This window comes from Ranitomeya variabilis, chromosome 2, assembly GCF_051348905.1.
Source record: "Ranitomeya variabilis isolate aRanVar5 chromosome 2, aRanVar5.hap1, whole genome shotgun sequence".
NCBI lineage: Eukaryota > Metazoa > Chordata > Amphibia > Anura > Dendrobatidae > Ranitomeya > Ranitomeya variabilis.
In genome coordinates, this window is record NC_135233.1 from 53116529 (window position 1) to 53140078 (window position 23550).

The 23550-nt window shown below is 47.3% G+C and overlaps 1 protein-coding gene across 1 annotated transcript in view; it reads left to right on the forward strand.

Annotated features, from left to right (window-relative positions):
- Nucleotides 1-1472: 1472 nt before the first annotated feature.
- Nucleotides 1473-23550, forward strand: part of RHOQ (ras homolog family member Q) — a 54668-nt gene continuing 32590 nt past the window's right edge. Inside the window, exons 1-2 of the mRNA XM_077282417.1 lie at nucleotides 1473-2096; nucleotides 10941-10999. Of these exons, the coding sequence (XP_077138532.1) occupies nucleotides 1955-2096; nucleotides 10941-10999 (201 nt within the window). The 5' untranslated portion in view covers nucleotides 1473-1954. The remainder of the gene's footprint in view (nucleotides 2097-10940; nucleotides 11000-23550) is intronic.

The following is a 23550-nucleotide window of genomic DNA, read 5'->3' on the forward strand; positions in this document are numbered from 1 at the left end:
TTGTTTTTTTAGGTCATTTTGGTCATGGATCACAAAATTAGGCTACGTTCACATTTGCGTTGTTGTCTGCTGCGTCGGCGACAAAAACGCATGCAAAACGCAGCGTTTTGTGACGCATGTGTTCATTTTTTTAGCGCAAAAAAAATGCAACATGCTGCGTCCTCTGCGCCCTGACGCTTGCGCCAAAAAAACGCATGCGTCACAAAACGCAACACAACGCATGTCCATGCGCCCCCCCATGTTAAATATAGGGGCGCATGACGCATGCGTCGCCGCGGCTGCGCCCGACGCAACACAAATGTGAACGTAGCCTTATAAAGATAAAAACTTCAGATTGTATTGCAAAAAATAAATAAATTAAAAAAAAAGTAAGTGATGAAGGAGGGTGTGATGGAGGGGTGTGTGATGGAGGGGGTGTGTGATGGAGGGGGGTTGTGATGGAGGAGGGTGTGATGGAGGGGGGGTGTGATGGAGGGGGAGTGTGATGGAGGGGGTGTGTGATGGAGGGGGGTTGTGATGGAGGGGGGTTGTGATGGAGGAGGGTGTGATGGAGGGGGGGTGTGATGGAGGGGGGGTGTGATGGAGGGGTGTGTGATGGAGGGGGGTGTGATGGAGGGGGTGTGTGATGGAGGGGTGTGTGATGGAGGGGGGTGTGATGGAGGGGGGTGTGATGGAGGGGGTGTGTGATGGAGGGGAATGATGGAGGGGTGTGTGATGGAGGGGGGTGTGATGGAGGGGGGTGTGATGGAGGGGGTGTGTGATGGAGGGGGGTGTGTGATGGGGGTGTGTGATGGAGGGGGTGTGATGGAGGGGGGGTGTGATGGAGGGGGGGTATGATGGAGGGGTGTGTGATGGAGGGGGGTGTGATGGAGGGGGGGTGATGGAGGGGGGTGTGATGGAGGGGGTGTGTGATGGGGGTGTGTGATGGAGGGGGGTGTGATGGAGGGGGGTGTGATGGAGGGGGGGTGTGATGGAGGGGAATGATGGAGGGGTGTGTGATGGAGGGGGGTGTGATGGAGGGGGGGTGATGGAGGGGGTGTGATGGAGGGGGGTGTGTGATGGGGGTGTGTGATGGAGGGGTGTGTGATGGAGGGGTGTGTGATGGAGGGGGGTGTGATGGAGGGGGGTGTGATGGAGGGGGGGTGTGATGGAGGGGAATGATGGAGGGTGTGTGTGATGGAGGGGGGTGTGATGGAGGGGGGTGTGATGGAGGTGGGGGGGGTGAGATGGAGGGGGTGTGTGATGGAGGAGGGTGTGATGGAGGGGGGGTGTGATGGAGGGGGGTGTGATGGAGGGGGGTGTGATGGAGGGGGGGTGTGATGGAGGGGAAGTATGATGGAGGGGGTGTGTGATGGAGGGGGGTGTGATGGAGGTGGGGGGGTGTGATGGAGGGGGGGTGTGATGGAGGGGAATGATGGAGGGGGTGTGTGATGGAGGGGGGTGTGATGGAGGTGGGGGGGGGGTGTGATGGGGGTGTGTGATGGAGGAGGGTGTGATGGAGGGGGGTGTTGCAGGCCCTGTAGCCGCCAGCTGCTGTGTGTGGACAGGCTGCAGCTGGCAGCAGGACATGTGGCAGCCCCTTTTCGGCCAGGGCCGCGGGAGGCTCTTTGCAGACGCTCCCTTGCTCAGCACATTAGCAGTCTGCACCCCCCACAGCTAAAGCTAGGCTGAGACTGCAGCGCCGGAAAGTGCGGAGCCCTCACAAGTTGGGGGAGGGGGCACAAGTGCACACTTTGGAAGAAATAATCTTATTTTACAGGGGAAGGAAGAGGAGGAGGAGGGCGGCTCGGTGCGCGGCCGGCCAGCAGGAGGGCAGTGACGCCGGGAGATGCGCCCCACAAACTTCCCGGCAGCTCCATTGTGTCATCCGTGCCACCATCGCTGCCGGGGACTGGCACACACTTTGCTGGCGGACATGACATGCAGGGCATTCTCCCTAAAATGAGGAAGACCCATGGCGAGCGGGAGTGGCAGTAGCATGCTGAAATGTGTGGTGGTGGGCGACGGGGCGGTGGGCAAAACTTGTCTGCTCATGAGCTACGCCAACGACGCCTTCCCGGAGGAGTACGTGCCCACCGTGTTCGACCACTATGCAGGTGAGTCTCACCGGTGACACCCGACACTTTTTTTTTTTTTTTAAGTCCGACAACTTTATTTTCCGCTCCGTGTAGTCGCACTTTCCATCGGCGGTGGTCATTGTAGTGTTTCGCCCGTTATTTGCGCTTTTGAGTCAGTAAAAAGTCACATGACTGCTGGACGATATCTGGTACCACCCCCGAAGAGCACCACATAGGTTTACAGTGCAGGCGTGGACCGCCGATGACGTGGCCACCGGATCGGGGTACGGCCGGGCATTTTGCTCAACTCTAGTCTTAGACACTGAAATTTGGCTTTTATTTCCAAACATTCATCTGTGGTCTGACCCCCCCAGATGGATGAGCGCCGTCCTCGCGGAGCAGCAGTGTTTACAATAGGGAGAGAGAAGAAAGCCGCTGCCAAAGCAAAAGGAGCGGGCACCATGCTCAGTCGGGAGGGCTCCATACGTTTCACACGGTCCCGTCAGTATCGATGTGGCCGGATGACCCTCATCTATTGTGTACCGGAGGGGGCCTTAAAGGGATTTCCCAGTTTTGGGAAGCCAGTGTCGGTTATTGTCTGCAGTGCCGACATCACGTCGACAGCACTGCAGCCAATCAATCAGTTCAACCAATCTGTTCGAGTTGATGTCATAAGTTGCTGAGCTCAGTGATTGGCTGCAGCGCTGTCAATGTATCAGTGCTTCAGACAATAACAGACCTGGAGAGGGAGGGGCAAAAAGTTGGGTCAAAATAGCCCATTTTGACAATTTTGTCTGAAACTTGTTTAACAATATAACCAATGGCCAACTGTAAAGTTGCCTGTGATCTGTAACGTCAGATTTTTTTTTTTTTTTTTTACTACCGTTGCCGGCTAAAACTACATGTGTATGACACTGTCGGACGTGTAGGGTCAATCACTTGGTGATTGTGGATTGTCCACCATGTCGATGGTTGAACCCTTAGTATAAATGGTCCCGTGTACCATTGATCCGCTCCATTCCAGACTATCCTAACATTAAAGGGGTTGTCTGGCCTTCGGCTACAAGTCTGCAATTTCTGTATGTGACTGAAGACTTGTGAATCCTCACAGCTCGCACGCTGTCATGATGTGCCGGCATCGTCCGTTCACGTGGTTTGCGTACTCTTCGATAATTCACTTGCGTTGACTGAAGCCACACATGTCTAGTCGGCATTTGACTACTGTGTGCAAACACCAAACCTGGACTACCTCTTTATTGTTTGGGCTACACAGTGATGTCATGCAACGATTGACCATGACACTGTCTCAAATGTTTCCAAAAGTCTGGGACTACACGGTGATGCTTTTTGTTTTTTCTGTTTTTTGTTTATCAGGGAATAGCAAACAAAAAAAAACCTCCAAAAAGCCCAATCAGACAAGTCCCATATGATCGATCAGGTTTGTGAACATTTGCAAATCTGCGTGTCAGCCTAGTAGGGCACAGATCACATTGCCACTCACGAATCATTGGAGGCCAACCTAGATTTACTGTTGCTGGTCACAAGCCTCAGGCGACTCGCTTGCCATAAATTTCAATGTGAGTTTCCAGCATGTGCTCATGAGGCTAGAGGTTTAGTTCCGGGCAGGAGACCCGTGGTCGGTAAGGCGTCCTGATCCGTAAATGAACCTTGAGTTCATGGCAGTCTGAACCTGGTATAAGCCTGCTGAAAAACTTGGGCACATTCTTCTTTGCTTATCTAGTATAACCTGCTTGGTTTCAGAGCTGTATTTCTCAATTTTGTGCGTTTTTGTTGGCACCGTAATGCGCCCCCTTGCAGGATAAGACTTGTCTTTGTATCATACATACATTAGAGATGGTGCCTGTTGATTGTCCGCCTCACTAGGGAGCTTCTGCAGCAGCCAAGACCTCTGGTTGCTCAGTTTATGATGCCATAGTGCAATGATTACAGCTCCTGAGCTGTCTGAGGCTGTCTCCTAGTTTCCCCGACCTCCCATTCACATGCACAATAGTCCTGTTGTCTGCTTTCCGTCCCCGCCCAGTGTTTTCTTGGAAAGCAGTGGAATAATCCATAAAGCATGCTTTGATGCCAGGTGTGCCATCCCTGGTCCGTGCTGAGGGCAGTAACGGTCTACTCTGCTGATCTGTGGTGGGGACATTATATGTGGATGTTGTGGGGGATATTTGTCATCGCATCTGCCCAACTTCACTTGAGATCACACTTTATTAAGGCCACAAGATACGTACTCCATGGATCTTCTGAACTGAACCTAGATCACTATAGTTATGGTATGCATGTGACCATGCTATGGTCGTCTGAGCGGTCGAGTTCCCGTTGGCATGTTCAAAATTTGATGAAGATTTCATTGTGGATTCTATGCCGAAATTCTTGTGAAATCTTACAATCTAGACTTCGGCCAACAGTCTGTATGGAGGCCTCTTGACTCTTTCCAGGAATCATCTGACATACCCGATTTTGGACAGATGATCCTTTCATTCTTGGTGAGATACAGCCGCTCCTGAGAAGTCTTTCTCGTAGAGAACTTGGCCAAGCGAGCGTTCCTGTGTATGGCAGAGTCGAGCGAGAGTTGTTGGCTACTGGTAGAACGATCATTCGGCTATTTATTGTGTAAGATTATACAACTTTCCCCAAAAAATCTGATGTGAATTTTGTCTGTGCCACTGATAAAAATATCCAAAAAGAAGTAGCATACGATTTATTGAGGATTCCATGCGGAAAAGATATCAGGTTCCTCTTGCCTATCCATGGCCCCCACATCCGTTGGAGAAATTCAAGTGTCATCCTCTGATTTTTGCTACGGATCCTACATTAAATGCGGAGGCTAATCCAACACTTGTGAACATACCCTTAGGCAGAATTCAGACATCCATATATCACGGAGTACGGTCCACGATGCATGGACCAAACTTAACAGCCTATGAGGCGGTGAAGTTCATGTTAAGGGACTTGCAACTAGTCTATACGTCATACATGCATACAGTGGGGAAAATAAGTATTTGATACACTGCCAACTTTTCAAGTTTTCCCACCTACAAAGAATGGAGAGATCTGTAATTATCTTAGGTACACTTCACCTGTGAGAGACAAAATCTAAATCTAATAACCAGAAAATCACATTGTATGATTTTTATATAATTAACTTGCATTTTATTGCATAAAATAAGTATTTGATACAATAGAAGAACAGGACTTACATTTTTTTTCGGACTAAAAGACGCATCGGACGAGAAGACGCACCTAGGTTTTAAAGGAGGAAATTAGAGGAAAAAAAATGAAGCAAAAAATGTTGGAAATTCTGTATTAATATCCCTCAGCATGGTATGCATGGCCTCCTCATCCCTCTCCTGGTATGCATGGTCCCCCTCATCCCTAGCCTGGTAGGCATGGTCCTCCTCATCCCTCTCCTGGTAGGCATGGTCCTCCTCATCCCTAGCCTGGTAGGCATGGTCCCCCTCATCCCTAGCCTGGTAGGCATGGTCCCCCTCATCCCTAGCCTGGTAGGCATGGTCCCCCTCATCCCTAGCCTGGTAGGCATGGTCCCCCTCATCCCTAGCCTGGTAGGCATGGTCCCCCTCATCCCTAGCCTGGTAGGCATGGTCCCCCTCATCCCTAGCCTGGTAGGCATGGTCCCTCATTCCTCTCCTGGTATGCATGGTCCCCCTCATTCCTAGCCTGGTAGGCATGGTCCCTCTCATCCCTAGCCTGGTAGGCATGGTCCCTCTCATCCCTAGCCTGGTAGGCATGGTCCTCCTCATCCCTAGCCTGGTAGGCATGGTCCCCCTCATCCCTAGCGTGGTAGGCATGGTCCTCCTCATCCCTAGCCTGGTAGGCATGGTCCTCCTCATCCCTAGCCTGGTAGGCATGGTCCCCCTCATCCCTAGCCTGGTAGGCATGGTCCTCCTCATCCCTCTCCTGGTAGGCATGGTCCTCCTCATCCCTAGCCTGGTAGGCATGGTCCCCCTCATCCCTAGCCTGGTAGGCATGGTCCCCCTCATCCCTAGCCTGGTAGGCATGGTCCCCCTCATCCCTAGCCTGGTAGGCATGGTCCCCCTCATCCCTAGCCTGGTAGGCATGGTCCCCCTCATCCCTAGCCTGGTAGGCATGGTCCCCCTCATCCCTAGCCTGGTAGGCATGGTCCCCCTCATCCCTAGCCTGGTAGGCATGGTCCCCCTCATCCCTAGCCTGGTAGGCATGGTCCCCCTCATCCCTAGCCTGGTAGGCATGGTCCCCCTCATCCCTAGCCTGATATGCATGGTCCCTCATTCCTCTCCTGGTATGCATGGTCCCCCTCATCCCTAGCCTGGTAGGCATGGTCCCTCTCATCCCTAGCCTGGTAGGCATGGTCCCTCTCATCCCTAGCCTGGTAGGCATGGTCCCTCTCATCCCTAGCCTGGTAGGCATGGTCCCCCTCATCCCTAGCGTGGTAGGCATGGTCCCCCTCATCCCTAGCCTGGTAGGCATGGTCCCCCTCATCCCTAGCCTGGTAGGCATGGTCCCCCTCATCCCTAGCCTGGTAGGCATGGTCCCCCTCATCCCTAGCCTGGTAGGCATGGCCCCCCTCATCCCTAGCCTGGTAGGCATGGTCCCTCTCATCCCTAGCCTGGTTGGCATGGTCCCTCTCATCCCTAGCCTGGTTGGCATGGTCCCCCTCATCCCTAGCCTGGTTGGCATGGTCCCCCTCATCCCTAGCCTGGTAGGCATGGTCCCCCTCGTCCCTAGCCTGGTAGGCATGGTCCCTCCTCATTCCTCTCCTGGTTGGCATGGTCCCCCTCGTCCCTAGCCTGGTAGGCATGGTCCCTCCCCATTCCTCTCCTGGTATGCATGGTTCCCCCTCATCCCTAGCCTGGTTGGCATGGTCCCCCTCATCCCTAGCCTGGTAGGCATGGTCCCCCTCGTCCCTAGCCTGGTAGGCATGGTCCCTCCTCATTCCTCTCCTGGTATGCATGGTTCCCCCTCATCCCTAGCCTGGTTGGCATGGTCCCCCTCATCCCTAGCCTGGTAGGCATGGTCCCCCTCGTCCCTAGCCTGGTAGGCATGGTCCCTCCTCATTCCTCTCCTGGTATGCATGGTTCCCCCTCATCCCTAGCTTGGTAGGCATGGTCCCCCTCCTCCCTAACCCGGTAGGCATGATCCCATAAGAAAAACCCATAAACCATTATACTTAGTTTTCTGCCCTACCCTGGAATCGTCTTGTTCAGATGCCAGCAGCTGCTTTATGCTTGTAAGCAGAGCATGGCAGTGACGTCCATGGGAGTGGGGAGCAGTGAATATTCATTCCCTTAAGTCAGCTGCTGAGGCTAACAATGTCTGCTATTAAAGTCGCTCTTCCTACACTCTTCCACAGTACCAGATGGAAGTCACCCAGTGACTTTAGCTCTCATTGTTGGGGAAAGCTGTGGTCATTCCCCCGCAATGTCTCTTGGGGGCATTTTTTTTGTATAGAGTAATAGGACATATGAAGAAAAGTTGCTATGACGAAACCATTTTTTTAACACTAAGAAAATGTGATCATCAAAAGTCTAGAAAACAAATTGCGGTTGGGAAATTTATCGAGAAAAAGTTTGGAGACAACATTCTTAGATAATTCTCCGTTCCGTATCTTTGTCTGGAGTTGGATCTTACTACTCGGCTCTTCTGAAGCTTCCTCTTTCTAGGCTATATTAGGATGTGATACTCTGCGCCGTCTGACCCGGCCGTCATGGGAAAGCTGAACAAGTGTATGACATTGAGCCAGTGTTCTCACATACTCCGCATAAGCCTCTGATGTGCCAGGAAAGCTGTCAGCTGGCGTGTGGTCTTTTCTTGGAGTATATCGCAGCGTAGGTTTTGGATCGTGTAATAAAAAAAAAAACTGTTGGAATTGGATATATTTATAAAGTGGATCTCCGCCATTGGGGCAATAATGTACATTACGGTGCAGAGGTTTCTTGCTCACTTGAAGGCCAAATCCAGAGGGGTATCTACTAGAAGTGGCCAAAAAGATTTGCAGAACTGTGGACCATGGGTCACACTGGTAGTTTATGGCCACTAGACCAGGGCCCTGCGAACCTCTTCCTACCTGCTGGCACTTCTAGTGCTTCTTCTTACTGGTAGTATGTCATGAATGACGTAAATGAGGTCTGAGAAAAAGTGCTGTGATCCCGGAAGGTAATGGGGGGGTTCGCAGGTCTCTGGTTCGGCAGCCACTAACTACTGAAATGGCCGCTTGACCAGGGTCCTATGAATCCTTTTTTTTTTTTTTTTCTGACAGCTCTGCATTAAAGGAACAAATCCTATGTACATTAGGGATTTTTTGGAATGATAGTATTCATGGTTTTCTTTAGGATAGGCTATGACATTAAGCTTCTAAATCTTTTACCGTCATTTTTTTATTTTCACTAAACCACTATTTTTGCAAAAAATCATGACCACGTGCAAATAAGAACTTATTTTATTGATTGAAGCAAATTTTCAGAATGATTTTGATAGTGGTAAAATTTATTTGATGCAACTTGCTTTTCTTTGTGAAAAAGAAAAATTGAAGTTTGGCGAAAATTTAGCAATCCACATGTCTACTTTTACATGAGCACAATTTTTTTTGTTAGGAAGTTATAAGGGTTAAAAGTTGATCTGCAATTTCTAATTTTTCCAACAAAATTCACAAAACCGTTGTTTATTTTTTAGGGACCACCTCACATTTGAAGTGACTTTGAAAGGCCTATATGACAGAAAATACCAAAAAGTGACATCATTCTAAAAACTGCACCCCTTAGTGTGCTCAAAACCTTATTTAAGAGGTTTATTAACCCTTCAGGTGCTTCACAGGGACTGAGGCAATTTTGAAGGAAAAAATAAACATTTAACTTTTTTCACAAAAATTTTAGAACAAATTTTTTTTATTTTCACAAGGGTAAAAAGAGAACATGAACCATAAAAATTTGTTGCACAATTTCTCCTGAGCATGCCAATACCCCATATGTGGGGGAAAACTACTGTTTGTGCACACGGCAGAGCTTGGAAATATGTGGGGGAAAACTGCTGTTTGTGCACACAGCAGAGCTAGGAAGGGAAGGAGTGCCATTTGTCTTTCTGATCACAAAATTTGCTGCATTTGAGAACTTATGTCATGTTGGGGTTTGGAGAGCCCCTGATGTGCCCTTGAAACTCATCAAGGACTCGTCAACTTCCACATTATGCTCTGGGGTATAGGAATTAAGAAATTAATGTTGTAGGAGGGGAAATTAGGGGTCTCGGTTGGTTTAGCTGATCATAGTTGGGGTCAGTTCTTGGTGGTTTGGATATTATCACTAAGTGAAGGAATCTCATTAGAGCTACAGAATTGGCTCAGGACATGACTGCTGCAAATACAGGGGTGCTGTGTACAGATTGTATTGCCCAGTAGGAGCAGTTTTCTTTTTTTTTTTTAAACAATCCCATGTTCAGGGTAAGGCCCCCCAATTTTTTTTTTTTTCTGTAGACATTTGTGGGGATCCAGGAATGGGAATGCAAGGCAGAAAATTTTTGGGAGATATTGTTGGGCATATAAACTTGTTTGGTGGGCAATCGATCGTAGGACTTCTGGGCTAACGAAAATTTGGAAAAAATCAAAGGTGGTAAAATTGGTGACATCTAATTTTATTTAAGGGGCTGCTTAACAAAAAAAAAAAGGGGGCATTTGAGGGGAAAATCCCCTATCATTATACCACAGTGATGGGGGTTGGAGGCTGCGGTACTTGGTCCTGCCTCTGAAGATTCAGCAGTGACTGGCTAAAAATTGCTGTACCCTTCCTCCGTGCTAAATGTTCTGCGGGCGGTTGCTTTATTCTCCTGCCTAACAAAAAACTAACACTAACACTGAGCCATAAGCCTAATCCAACACTAGTATTTTTTTTTTAGTGCCTAAAGCGAACTGTAAAAAATGAAAAAAATATTAAAAAAATAAAATAATAATCTGACACAGAACAGGGTGAAAGGGGATAATCAATGAGGTTTAGGGGGTTTGCGCGTGTAGAAATGATTTGAAACATTTAATTAACACATGCAAAAGTTAGGAAGGGGGCAAATACTTTTTTTTTTTTTTTTTTTTTCCACACAACTGTATTTTCACTTCTAGAGTCAGACTTTTATATCTTTTTTTTTTTTTTTTCTTTACTCCTTTAAATTCCAGGATATTAACCATCTGATTTTGTTAATTTTTATGAAAATTCTGATGACAAAGAGTTGAGTCAGTCTGTGACTCAGAGAAATGGTCACATAAGCCGTGTCATCTCCCACAAAATTAGGTACAAAAATAACTGTATCCGATGCCGAAATGTCTGATGTAGTGGATAATAAGCGACTGTGTGGATATTAGGATTGTGACCTGATCAAATTTAGATTTCAGTTTATAGATAATTATACAGGGTATGGACACCTTCGCAGAAATTTTTTTTTTTTTTTATGCAGATATTTTGGGGTACCATAGTTTTGTTTTAGAATTGGGTTTCATTTGAAAATTGTAATCTCTTGGCTTCTACAGCCTCTATGTGCTCAGCATTCCACAGTCTGACTGCTCTTTCTGTAAAGAACCCTTTCTTTTTATCCAGAAATGCAAGTATTTATGTAAAATAAGACCCCAGAAATGTCTAAATAATATATTAAGATATTTTAAGGTTCTATAATGGTGGCCTGCATAAGTACTTTGTATGTTTATGGTATGTGTACATCCATATGCTCATCTGTAAGAATGGGAATCTGTATGTCTTATATGCTGTTTTTAATGTAATCCAACAGGAGTTTGTGATGTTCTTTATCAATGTGGGCCGTATTCTAGTGACAACGCAGCCAAATTGTCTTCCCTGCCAAGTATATATTATACTTAATTTGTTTTTTTTTTTTTTTCAGTCAGTGTGACCGTCGGTGGCAGACAATACCTTCTCGGACTATATGACACTGCAGGACAAGTGAGTATAGTTCTGTGCTAGTTTTGGGTGACTTCTAACTTTCCAATGGTTCTCATGTATATGTTTATTTTCTGGTGTACTCCTGCAGGGAAGTCTAAGAAATGCTGTTAGGTGGAGCTTAGTGCAAGTGCATATATCTTAAACATAAGAGATGTCCAAATAAATGTACAAAGGGGCACTTCAAAAATGCAATTATATCAACCTAGTCTGAGAAACGTAACTCTGAGATCATAAGAAGCGAATGTGCCAATCAATAACTATAAACGCGCGTCTGGGTGGAGGGACGCTGTATCATATATGCTAGCAACTCTGGAAGCAGATTCTCAGGGAGATCTATGTCCGTCCCATAGATCTTCACAGCTCATTTACATATAGATAAAATGTGGATTTTTCGTAAATAAGGTATCGGATCACCGATATGAAAGTATCAATTTATTCAGCTTCCTATGATCTGCGTGCCCATATAGACAGCTTAGAAGGGTTGTTACTACTGACAGATTTCCTTTTAAAACTGCTTTTAGTGCACATATCAGTCTAATATATCCAGGAACTGTCCTGATTCTCATACTAATTAACTTCCATCTGCTCCAATTCAGTTGGTTTTTCCTCTTTACCAGCATTCTGCATGTACTATAGGTGTAAGAACTTCCTTTCCATCATGGGCCTGCCGCCCCATCCTGTAGTGGGTCACGGGCCCGCCACCCCATCCTGTAGAGGGTCACGGGCCCGCCACCCCATCCTGTAGTGGGATACGGGCCCGCCGCCTCTTCCTGTAGAGGGTCACGGGCCCGCCACCCCGTCCTGTAGTGCAGAGGTGTCAAACTGCATTCCTCGAGGGCCGCCAACAGGTCATGTTTTCAGGATTTCCTTAGCATTCCACAAGGTGCTGGAATCATTCTGTGCAGGTGATTAAAATTATCACCTGTGCAATACAAGGAAATCCTGAAAACATGACCTGTTGGCGGCCCTCGAGGAATGCAGTTTGACACCTCTGCCGTAGTGGGATACGGGCCCGCCGCCCCGTCCTGTAGTGGGTCACGGGCCCGCCGCCCTGTCCTGCAGTGGGTCACGGGCCTGCCGCCCTGTCCTGCAGTGGGTCACGGGCCCGCCGCCCCATACTGTAGTGGGTCACGGGCCCGCCACCCCATCCTGTAGTGGGTCACGGGCCCGCCACCCCATCCTGTAGTGGGTCACGGGCCCGCCGCCCCATGCTGCAGTGGGTCACGGGCCCGCCGCCCCTCCATCCCGTCACAGGATACTGAAATGGCTGCTGGATAAGGGTCCTGCCATTTCACTAATCTTTATTTCCAAGCTGTATAATTTTTTTTCTTTTACCTTGCAATACAAGATACGCACAAGTATTTCAATTTTTAATCCCTTTTTATATCATATGAGTGTTTGACATACCCGTTCTGTACAGGCAGCCATATGTGTCATCTGTCATTATAGTCAGAGTATAAATGAATGGGAGGAAAGCTTTATTATCCGCTGCAGCAGAGAAAGGAATTTCAACAAATGCATACGAGGATCTGATTTTCGTAGGCGATTATACTCTCCACTGAGCAGTTGTGCTTCGGAGAGCAGATTATGGCCGGCGTCTGTATTGCTGGGCTTTACATATTGTAATGTTTCTGTGACTGGAGTTTTCAGTGGCAGCCGATCAGTAGTAAGTGGATTTCTCCGATGATATTCCTCGAAGCCCTGGCATTCATACAAGCCTGGAATATAAGTTGTAGTTGCATAATGCAAGGCTGCCCGTCCTAGGAAATATGTTTCCTCACCTTTTAAGTCTCTGCTATGACATACTTGCCAAGTCCACCGGAAATCCAGTCTCGCAATAAAAATAGAAGATCTCAGGAATCTAAACAGCTTGAAAAGGTGATTTAAAAAAAAAATGCCAAAAAGACTGAACAGATGTCAGAAGGATTTTCTGTGCACATGTTACATCTTTAAAAGCTGTGCAGCCGCTGAAACAAGTGACCTCTCCATTTTTCTGGCAGTTTCTGCTAGGAAGAATACACATTATCTTTATATGTGGAAGTGTAAGGAAAAAAAAACACCACTGAAAAAGACATCAGAAGAGACAAAACCAAAGTTTTCTTAAAGTCTCTTTTGCTTCACAAACGATGTGGGTACGTCTGCACATACCTTAATATAGATTGTGTTTTGAAAAAAAAAATGCAATTTTTTTTTTAACCCCTTCCCGAGCTGTGACGCCACGTAGGCGTCATGAAAGTCGGTGCCAATCCGACCTGTGACGCCTATGTGGTGTCATGGAATGATCGCGTCCCTGCAGATCGGGTGAAAGGGTTAACTCCAATTTCACCCGATCTGCAGGGACAGGGGGAGTGGTGCTTCAGCCCAGGGGGGGTGGCTTCACCCCCTCGTGGCTACGATCGCTCTGATTGGCTGTTGAAAGTGCAACAGCCAATCAGAGCAATTTGTAATATTTCACCTATAAAAAGTGGTGAAATATTACAATCCAGCCATGGCCGATGCTGCAATATCATCGGCCATGGCTGGAAACCCTGATGTGCCCCCCCCCCACAGCCACCGATCGCCTCCCCAGTCCTCCGATCTGTCCCGTAGTCCCCTCCGTCCGCCTGTCCGCTCCCCCATCCTCCTGCCCGCTCCCCCCTTGCTCCGATCCACCTCCCCGTGCTTCGATCCACCCCCCCGTGCTTCGATTTCCCCCCCTCCTCATACTTACCGAGCCTCCCGGAGTCCGTCCGTCTTCTCCATGGGCGCCGCCATCTTCCAAAATGGCGGGCGCATGCGCAGTGCGCCCGCCGAATCTGCCGGCCGGCAGATTCGTTCCAGGTATATTTTGATCACCCCCATAGGTAGGGACAATAATAAAATAAAGAAAATATATATATATTTTTTTCTGCACTAGGATTAGGGTTCGGGTTAGGGCTAGGGTTAGCGTTAGGGCTAGGGCTAGGGTTAGCATTAGGGTTAGGGTTAGAACTAGGGTTAAGGTTAGAATTAGGCTATGTGCACACGGTGCGGAGTTGGCTGCGGATCTGCAGCGGATTGGCCGCTGCGGATTCGTAGCAGTTTTCCATCAGGTTTACAGTACCATGTAAACCTATGGATAACCAAATCCGCTGTGCCCATGGTGCGGAAAATACTGCGCGGAAACGCTGTGTTGTATTTTCCGCAGCATGTCAATTCTTTGTGCGGATTCCGCAGCGTTTTACACCTGTTCTTCAATAGGAATCCGCAGCTGAAATCCGCACAAAAACACTGGAAATCCACGGTAAATCCGCAGGTAAAACGCAGTGCCTTTTACCTGCGGATTTTCCAAAATTGGTGCAGAAAAATCTCACACGAATCCGCAACGTGGGCACATAGCTGTCACGGGGAGACTAGGTGGGTGAGAGCTAATAACCCGGGCCCCTGCAATTTCCCTCAGACTAGGGAAATGCTGACTGACCCTCTACCTGAAGTTTACACTGATGGTGTGCATGTCCAGGCCTCGAACCTCACCCTGCCTCCTGTTACAACCCTAAGCTGAAAACCTCTGCCCGCCACCCAGTGAATGTAATACACCAATACCCACAGTTAGCACAGAGAAGGATAAACCTCTTGTGTCTCCCCTTTTCCTCATAGTTTGTAAGCTTGCGAGCAGCAGGGCCCTCATTCCTCCTGGTATCTGTTTTGAACTGTGATTTCTGTTATGCTGTAATGTCTGTTGTCTGTATAAGTCCCCTCTATAAGTTGTAAAGCGCTGCGGAATATGTTGGCGCTATATAAATAAAATTATTATTATTATTATTATTATAAAGGAAAATATACACCACGCCTCAGTCACTCAGGAATACACTATAAATGTGCAGGGCAAAATAAACACAAATATAGGAAGGAGTAAATAAGACAAAGGAAAATACACCACCAGCAACGATTCTCCCAACAACCAGCTTTCTACTCCAGACCGAGATAACAACGCACAAGACAGAAGCTATAATCGGCGACGCCCAATGATCCGGAGAACTATTTAAAGGCCATGGGCATGGCCCAGCTTCCAATCCGAGGATCAGGTAAATTAACCCTGGAACAGCTGGACAAAACCTAGCCGACGCCAATGAGCAAATAGTGGTCAAAAGCGGAATTACCGCTGTCTGTCGAACGACCTGGTCTGAACAACTTCCGACATGACAGTACCCCGCCTTCTACGAGGGACCCCAGGGCCCTCACGGCTTATAGGACCCGGCTTGTCTGGATGGCGACGATGAAAAAACCTGACCAGCCGATCCGCATGAATATCCGAGGCTGGTACCCAGGACCTCTGCTCAGGCCCATAACCACGCCAGTGTACCAAGTACTGTAAAGTACGACGCACTACACGAGAGTCAACCACATTGGAGACTTCAAACTCCAAATTACCATCCACCAAGACTGGAGGTGGCATAGGCGCCACGTCCACAGAACCCACCACCTTCTTTAGAAGAGACCTGTGGAACACGTTTTGTATCTTATACACTGTAGGGAGCTCCAATCGGTACGCTACTGGGTTAATGACGGCGGTGACCCTAAATGGACCAATAAACCGTGGACCCAAATTAAGGGATGGTATTTTGAGTCTTATGTTTTTTGTGGATAACCACACCCAGTCATCCACACTCAGGTCCGGACCTGGCACACGCCTACTGTCAGCCACACGTTTGTACCTAGCACCCACACTCAACAGGCGCTGTTTAACTCTCCTCCAGACTGATGATAATTGTGCTCCTAACTGATCCTCCTCCGGAACGCCGGAAGAGCCCCTCTGACTCAAGGTACAAAACTGAGGATGTAGCCCATAAACACAAAAAAACGGAGACTCCCCAGACGACTCCTGGCGGTGATTATTGATGGCAAACTCAGCCAAAGGAAGAAAGGTAGACCACTCCTCCTGGTTATCAGAGACAAAGCAGTGTAAGTACTGTTCCAAATTTTGGTTCATACGCTTAGTCTGACCATTTGACTGAGGATGGAACGCCGAAGAATGAGACAACTTGATCCCCAGCCGTGAGCAAAATGCTCTCCAAAATTTTGCCACAAACTGAGACCCCCTATCAGACACGATATCAGACGGAACCCCATGAAGTCTGACCACCTCCTGCACAAGTACCTGAGCCAGAGTCTTAGCGTTAGGCAACAAAGGCAAAGGCACAAAGTGCGACATTTTTGAAAACCGATCAACAATCACCAAGATGACCGTGTTCCCAGCTGATGAGGGCAAATCAGTGATGAAATCCATGGCTTACTAGGTACTTCAAGAGGAAGTAGTGTGCCAACAGGACGGGAGCAGGGCGTCTTAGCCCTAGCGCACATGGTACAAGCTGACACGTATGAGACCACATCCTGTCGGATCTTGGGCCACCAAAACCGACGTGACACCAACTCCAAGGTACCTCTAACCCCTGGGTGGCCAGCCAGGACAGCATCATGATGCTCCGCCAAAACCTTTAGGCGGAGATGAAGCGGTACAAAAGATTTGTTGATGGGAAGCTCAGATGGTACCTCCTCCTGAGCCTCGGCAATCTCAGCCTCAACCTCGGTAGTGAGAGCCGAAACCACAACACCCTTTTGGAGGATGGGTACTGGATCCTCCCCGAGGTTCACCCCCCGGAAAACACCTGGACAGAGCATCCGCCTTAGTGTTTTTAGACCCCGGTCTGTAGGTGACAACAAAATTGAACCGCGTGAAAAACAATGCCCAGCGAGCCTGCCTGGGGGACAGACGCTTGGCTGACTCCAAATACAGCAGATTCTTATGATCGGTAATAACAGTAACCTGATGTACCGACCCCTCCAAGAAGTGTCGCCATTCCTCAAAGGCCAACTTGATTGCCAACAACTCCCTGTTGCCGATATCGTAGTTACGTTCGGCGGACGACAGTTTCTTGGAGAAATAGGCACACGGACGCAAACCACTCAAAGATGAGCCTTGAGATAGTACCGCCCCCACACCAACCTCAGACGCATCGACTTCCACAACAAAGGGTTTTGATACGTCTGGCTGCACAAGAATGGGGGCTGAAACAAAACTGTTCTTAAGAAATTCAAATGCGCGCACAGCAGCCTCAGGCCAAACGGAGAAATTGGTACCCTTTTTAGTCATGTCAGTTAGCGGTTTAGCAATGATGGAAAAATCCTTGATAAATTTCCTATAGTAGTTAGAAAACCCTAGGAACCGCTGAAGTGCTTTCAGGTTATCAGGACGTTCCCAATGCGGCACAGCTTGCACCTTAGCGGCGTCCATTTTAATACAAGAAGCAGACACAATATAGCCCAAGAAAGGCAACTCTTGAACAGAAAATACACATTTCTCAAGTTTAGCATACAGCTTATTCTCTCTGAGAAGCTGTAACACCTGCCTGACATGATCTAAATGAGCATCACGGTCGCAAGAATATATGAGGATGTCATCTAAGTACACGATAACGAATTTCCCCAAAACATGCGAGAACACATCATTAATGAAATGTTGGAACACTGCAGGTGCGTTAGTCAACCCAAAAGGCATCACCAAATTTTCAAAATGACCCTCAGGGGTATTAAAAGCCGTCTTCCACTCATCACCTTGATGGACTCTTATGAGGTTGTACGCCCCCCCTGAGGTCAAGCTTGGTAAACCACTTTGCACCTGCCACCTGGTTGAACAAATCTGGTATCAGTGGCATCGGGTATGGATCACGAACCGTAATCTGGTTCAACTCCCTGAAATCCAAACACGGGCGTAATCCGCCATCTTTCTTCTTCATGAAGAAGAACCCTGCTGCCACCGGTGAGGATGACGGCCTGATGTGCCCTTTGCTCAAGCTTTCAGCAATATAATCTTTTAATGCTTGTCTCTCCGGACCGGAGATGTTAAACATCCTTGCTTTAGGCAACTTGGCCCCTGGTTTAAACCTGATAGAACAGTCATAGGGACAATGTGGCGGCAACTCTGAGCAACCCTTTTCAGAGAACACATCCACAAAATCCAGAAGTGACTCCGGAACGCTTGAAGTCACCGCAGCCACACATGTAGCCAGGCAATTCTCCTGGCAGAACTCGCTCCACCGAATTATGTCCTGAGTTTTCCAGTCAATTACTGGGTTGTGCATGGACAACCAAGGAAAACCCAAAACCACCTGAGCAGGAAGATTCCTGAGCACCTTACATGTAACCCGCTCGGAATGTAGAACCCCAATGTGGAGTTTCACCTCAGCCACAAATTCAGTAATCTCCCCCTGAGAGAGGAGCAGCATTGATGGTGACCACATGGATAGGATGAGACAGTCTTTCAATCCTAAAACCTGCTGTGCGCGCAAACTCCTCATCAATGAGATTTGTGGCTGAACCACTATCCACAAAAACAGTAATTGGCAGCTCACTGCCAGCGATAAAAACCTTAGCAGGGAGCATGCATTGAGAAACCACCATGGAGGATATACATAAGCTCAGATTGGTCTCCTCCACACCATCTGAGCTTAGACGTTTTCCGCCGTTGCGTTTTTCTTAGACAGATGTTAATAAAATGACCAATTTTACCACAGTAAAAACAGGCTCCCTGCTTCCTGATCTCTGGGGCTCGACGCTTTACATGTGACACCCCTGCAATTTGCATAGGCTCCATGGGCTCACCTGCAGCAACCTCACGTGAACCTAAACCTTCACCCACAGGCGGTGTCTCATGCTCCTCCTGACGCAGACGGCGATCAATGCGGACAACCAGACTCATAGCGGAATCTAGAGAAGCTGGAGTCTCGTACATCAGAAGGGCTTTTTTAACCCTTCCAGAAACCCCATGAATAAACTGACTCCGCAATGCTGGATCATTCCATTGGGTATCGATCGCCCAGCGGCAGAATTCAGAACAGTAATCTTCTGCTACTCGCTCCCCCTGACGAATGGAGCGTATCTTAGATTCTGCCAGAGCCATTCTGTCAGGTTCATCATAGATTTTCCCAAGAGAAGAAAAAAAACTCTCCACAGAGTCAAATGCAGCAGAATCAGATGGCAAAGAAAACGCCCATGCTTGGGGATCCCCGCTTAACAATGACAACACCAGGCCCACACGCTGAGCCTCATTACCCGAGGAGATCGGGCGCATACGGAAATATAGTTTGCAAGCTTCACGAAAAGAAACATTTACTGCGTTCCCCAGCAAATTTTTCAGGCAAAGGAAATTTAGGCTCAGCAACTCTTCCTGTCGCTCCAGCTTGCACATTAGATACTGCTAGTCCCTGTTGCTGTACTGCCCCCCTCAACTCAGTGACCTGTAGGGACAGCGCCTCCAACTGGCGGGTTATGGAAGTCATGGGATCCATGACAAAACACAAAAAAAAAGAAACCCCCTTTTTTTTTTGTTGTTGTTGTTGGGCCGATTATAATGTCACGGGGAGACTAGGTGGGTGAGAGCTAATAACCCGGGCCCCTGCAATTTCCCTCAGACTAGGGAAATGCTGACTGACCCTCTACCTGAAGTTTACACTGGTGGTGTGCATGTCCAGGCCTCGAACCTCACCCTGCCTTCTGTTACAATCCTAAGCTGAAAACCTCTGCCCTCCACCCAGTGAATGTAATACACCAATACCCACAGTTAGCACAGACAAGGATAAAGGAAAATATACACCACGCCGCAGTCACTCAGGAATACACTATAAATGTGCAGGGCAAAATAAACACAAATATAGGAAGGAGTAAATAAGACAAAGGAAAATACACCACCAGCAACGATTCTCCAACAACCAGCTCTCCACTCCAGACCGAGATAACAACGCAAGACAGAAGCTATAATCGGCGACGCCCAATGATCCGGATAACTATTTAAAGGCCATGGGCATGGTCCAGCTTCCAATCTGAGGATCAGGTAAATTAACCCTGGAACAGCTGGACAAAACCTAGCCGACGCCAATGAGCAAATAGTGGTCAAAAGCGGAATTACCGCTGTCTGTCGAACGACCTGGTCTGAACAACGTCCGACATGACAATAGCCTGAGGGTTAGGGTTGGAATTAGAGTTAGGGTTGGAATTAGGGCTAGGATTGGAAATAGGGTTTAAGATTAGGCCTGTGGTTAGGGTTATGGTTAGGGTTAGGGGTGTGTTGGGGTTAGGGTTGGGATTAGGGTTAGGGTTGGGATTAGGGTTTTGATTAGGGTTGGGATTAGGGTTATGGGTGTGTCGGGGTTAGGGTTGTGGTTAGGGGTGTGTTGGGGTTAGGGTTGTGATTAAGGTCATGGCTAGAGTTGGGATTAGGGTTAGGGGTGTGTTGGGGTTAGTGTTGGAGTTAGAATTAAGGGGCTTCCACTTTTTAGGCACATCAGGGGTCTCCAAATGCAACATGGCACCACCATTGATTCCAGCCAATCTTGCGTTCAAAAAGTCAAATGGTGCTCCCTCCCTTTCGAACCCCGACATGCGGCCAATCAGTGGTTTACCCCCACATATGGGATACCAGCATACTCTGGACAAACTGGGCAACAATTATTGGGGTCCAATTTCTCCTGTTACCCTTGGAAAAATAAAAAATTGCTTGCTAAAACATAATTTTAGAGGAATGAAAAATTATTTTTTATTTTCATGGCTCTGCGTCATAAACTTCTGTGAAGCACTTGGGGGTTCAAAGTGCTCACCACTCATCTAGATAAGTTCCTTGGGGGGTCTAGTTTCCAAAATGGGGTCACTTGTGGGGTGTTTCTACTGTTTAGGTTCATCAGGGGCTCTGCAAATGCAACGTGACGCCCGCAGACCATTCCATCAAAGTCTGCATTTCAAAAGTCACAACTTCCCTTCCGAGCCCCAACGTGTGCCCAAACAGTGGTTTACCCCCACATATGGGGAATCAGCGTACTCAGGACAAGCTGGGCAACAACTATTGGGGTCCAATTTCTCCTGTTACTCTTGTGAAAATAAAAAATTGCGGGCTAAAAAATAATTTTTGAGGAAAGAGAAATGATTTTTTATTTTCACAGCTCTGCGTTATAAACTTCTGTGAAGCACTTGGGGGTTTAAAGTGGTCACCGCACATCTAGATTAGTTCCATGGGAGGTCTAGTTTCCAAAATGGGGTCACATGTGGGGGAGCTCCAATGTTTAGGCACACAGGGGCTCTCCCAACGCGACATGGTGTCCGCTAACGATTGGAGCTAATTTTTCATTCAAAAAGTCAAATGGCGCTCCTTCCCTTCCGAGCCCTGTCGTGTGCCCAAACAGTGGTTTACCCCCACATGTGAGGTATCAGTGTAGTCAGGAGAAATTGCCCAATACATTTTAGGATCCATTTTATCCTGTTGCCCGTGTGGAAATTAATAAATTGAGGCTAAAAGAATTTTTTTGTGAAAAAAAAAAAGTACTTTTTCATTTTTACGGATCAATTTGTGAAGCACCTGGGGGTTCAAAGTGCTCACTATGCATCTAGATGAGCTCCTTGGGGGGTCTAGTTTCCAAAATGGGTCAGTTGTGGGGGAGCTCCAATGTTTAGGCACACAGGGGCTCTCCAAACGCGACATGGTGTCCGCTAAAGATTGGAGCCAATTTTTCATTCAAAAAGTCAAATGGCGCTCCTTCCCTTCCGAGCCCTGTCGTGCGCCCAAACAGTGGTTCCCCCCCACATATGGGGTATCGGCGTACTCAGGACAAATTGTGCAATAACTTTTGGGGTCCAGTTTCTCTTTTTATCCTTGGCAAAATAAAAGAATTGTTGCTAAAAGATCATTTTTGTGACTAAAAAGTTAAATGTTCATTTTTTCCTTCCATGTTGCTTCTGCTGATGTGAAGCCCCTGAAGGGTTAATAAACTTCTTGAATGTGGTTTTGAGCACCTTGAGGGGTGCAGTTTTTAGAATGGTGTCACTTTTGGGTATTTTCAGCCATATAGACCCCTCAAACTGACTTCAAATGTGAGGTGGTCCCTAAAAAAAATGGTTTTGTAAATTTCGTTGTAAAAATGAGAAATTGCTGGTCAAATTTTAACCCTTATAACTTCCTAGCAAAAAAAAAAATTGTTACCAAAATTGTGCTGATGTAAAGTAGACATGTGGGTAATGTTATTTATTAACTATTTTGTGTCACATAACTCTCTTTTTTAACAGAATAAAAATTCAAAATGTGAAAATTTCAAAATTTTCTAAATTTTAGCCAAATTTGCATTTTTTTTTCACAAATAAACGCAAAAATTATCGACCTAAATATACCACTAATATGAAGCCCAATATGTCACGAAAAAACAATCTCAGAACCGCTAGGATCCGTTGAAGCGTTCCTGAGTTATTACCTCATAAAGGGACGCTGGTCATAATTGCAAAAAACGGCCAGGTCATTAAGGTCAAAATAGGCTGGGTCATGAAGGGGTTAAAATGCAGTAATGTTAATGAATTCTCTGCTCACAGACTGGTGCCGCTCCTCCAAACTCAACACTTCTTTCTCTACCAATCAAAATCCAGCAGGGATGCTACATGAACGCTGCGCCCGATTAATGACCTGTGATCGTCTGCAGCATTCACATTTTACAGGAAGAAATAGGAGGAGTGTAAGAAACGGTATGTAATATCAATGCTGCAGCCGATTAGCGGCCACTGATTAGTTGCAGCGCTCACACGATATGCCTGACGGATTTTGATGGCAAACTGGGTGGAATTTTTGCTAAATTCTGTGTCTGGTCGACCATCTAATGTGTATGGGGGCCTATTGGCATCTCTTGAGGGGAAAGGGAAGCCTTGGGCGTCCTACTCCCCAACCTGACCTCGTGATCTGATTGCTTTGCTGGATTTGCCCCGCTGATGTTTTTGTTTGTTTTTTTGTGTGTTCAGGTTGCTGAGATTTATCATTAGTGCGTTCCTGTTGTTCCTTATCATTTTATGGGCATTATATGGACATACAAACCTACAGAGAAAAAGGAGTATTACCCTCACAAGTACATATGCTAATATAAAGAGGAGTGAGACACAAAAAATGTTTAAGTATAATACAAAAAGTGTCTTTATTGTATAAACTCGCTCACAAGAATCAATACGGGCTTGTAGCCCAAATACAAAATACATGACGAGAATAAAATGGGGGGGGGGGGGACAAAACAACGAACGTCACAGACTGCCAAGGAACCTTCACTAATGTTTCAAATAGCAAGTAAACATACATGTATTTGGGCTACAAGCCCGTATTGATTCTTGTGAGTGAGTTTATATAATAAAGACACTTTTTGTATTATACTTAAACTTTTTTGTGTCTCACTCCTCTTTATATATTAGATGTACTTGTGAGGGTAATACTCCTTGTTCTCTGCAGGCTTGAATTGTTGGTGGAGTTGCGTGAGCGCTTCAGTGAGGTCCCGGCCCAGGGGCCATAATTTCTAATGTGTTTCCAATATGTCCGGAATTGTTAAACATTATATGACCTAGCCTAGACTGGACAAGTTTACTATACAAGAAAAGTAGTCCTCGTGGGCTGCATCCGTGTGTTCATACCATACACCCTAATCTGCACTAGTCGCTGTCCTTTCATGGTTAAACATTGGAGTCTTGCCCAGCATTTATTTTCGGCTATACCGGGTTGTCACCTGGAGAGGCAGACTAGAATTTCT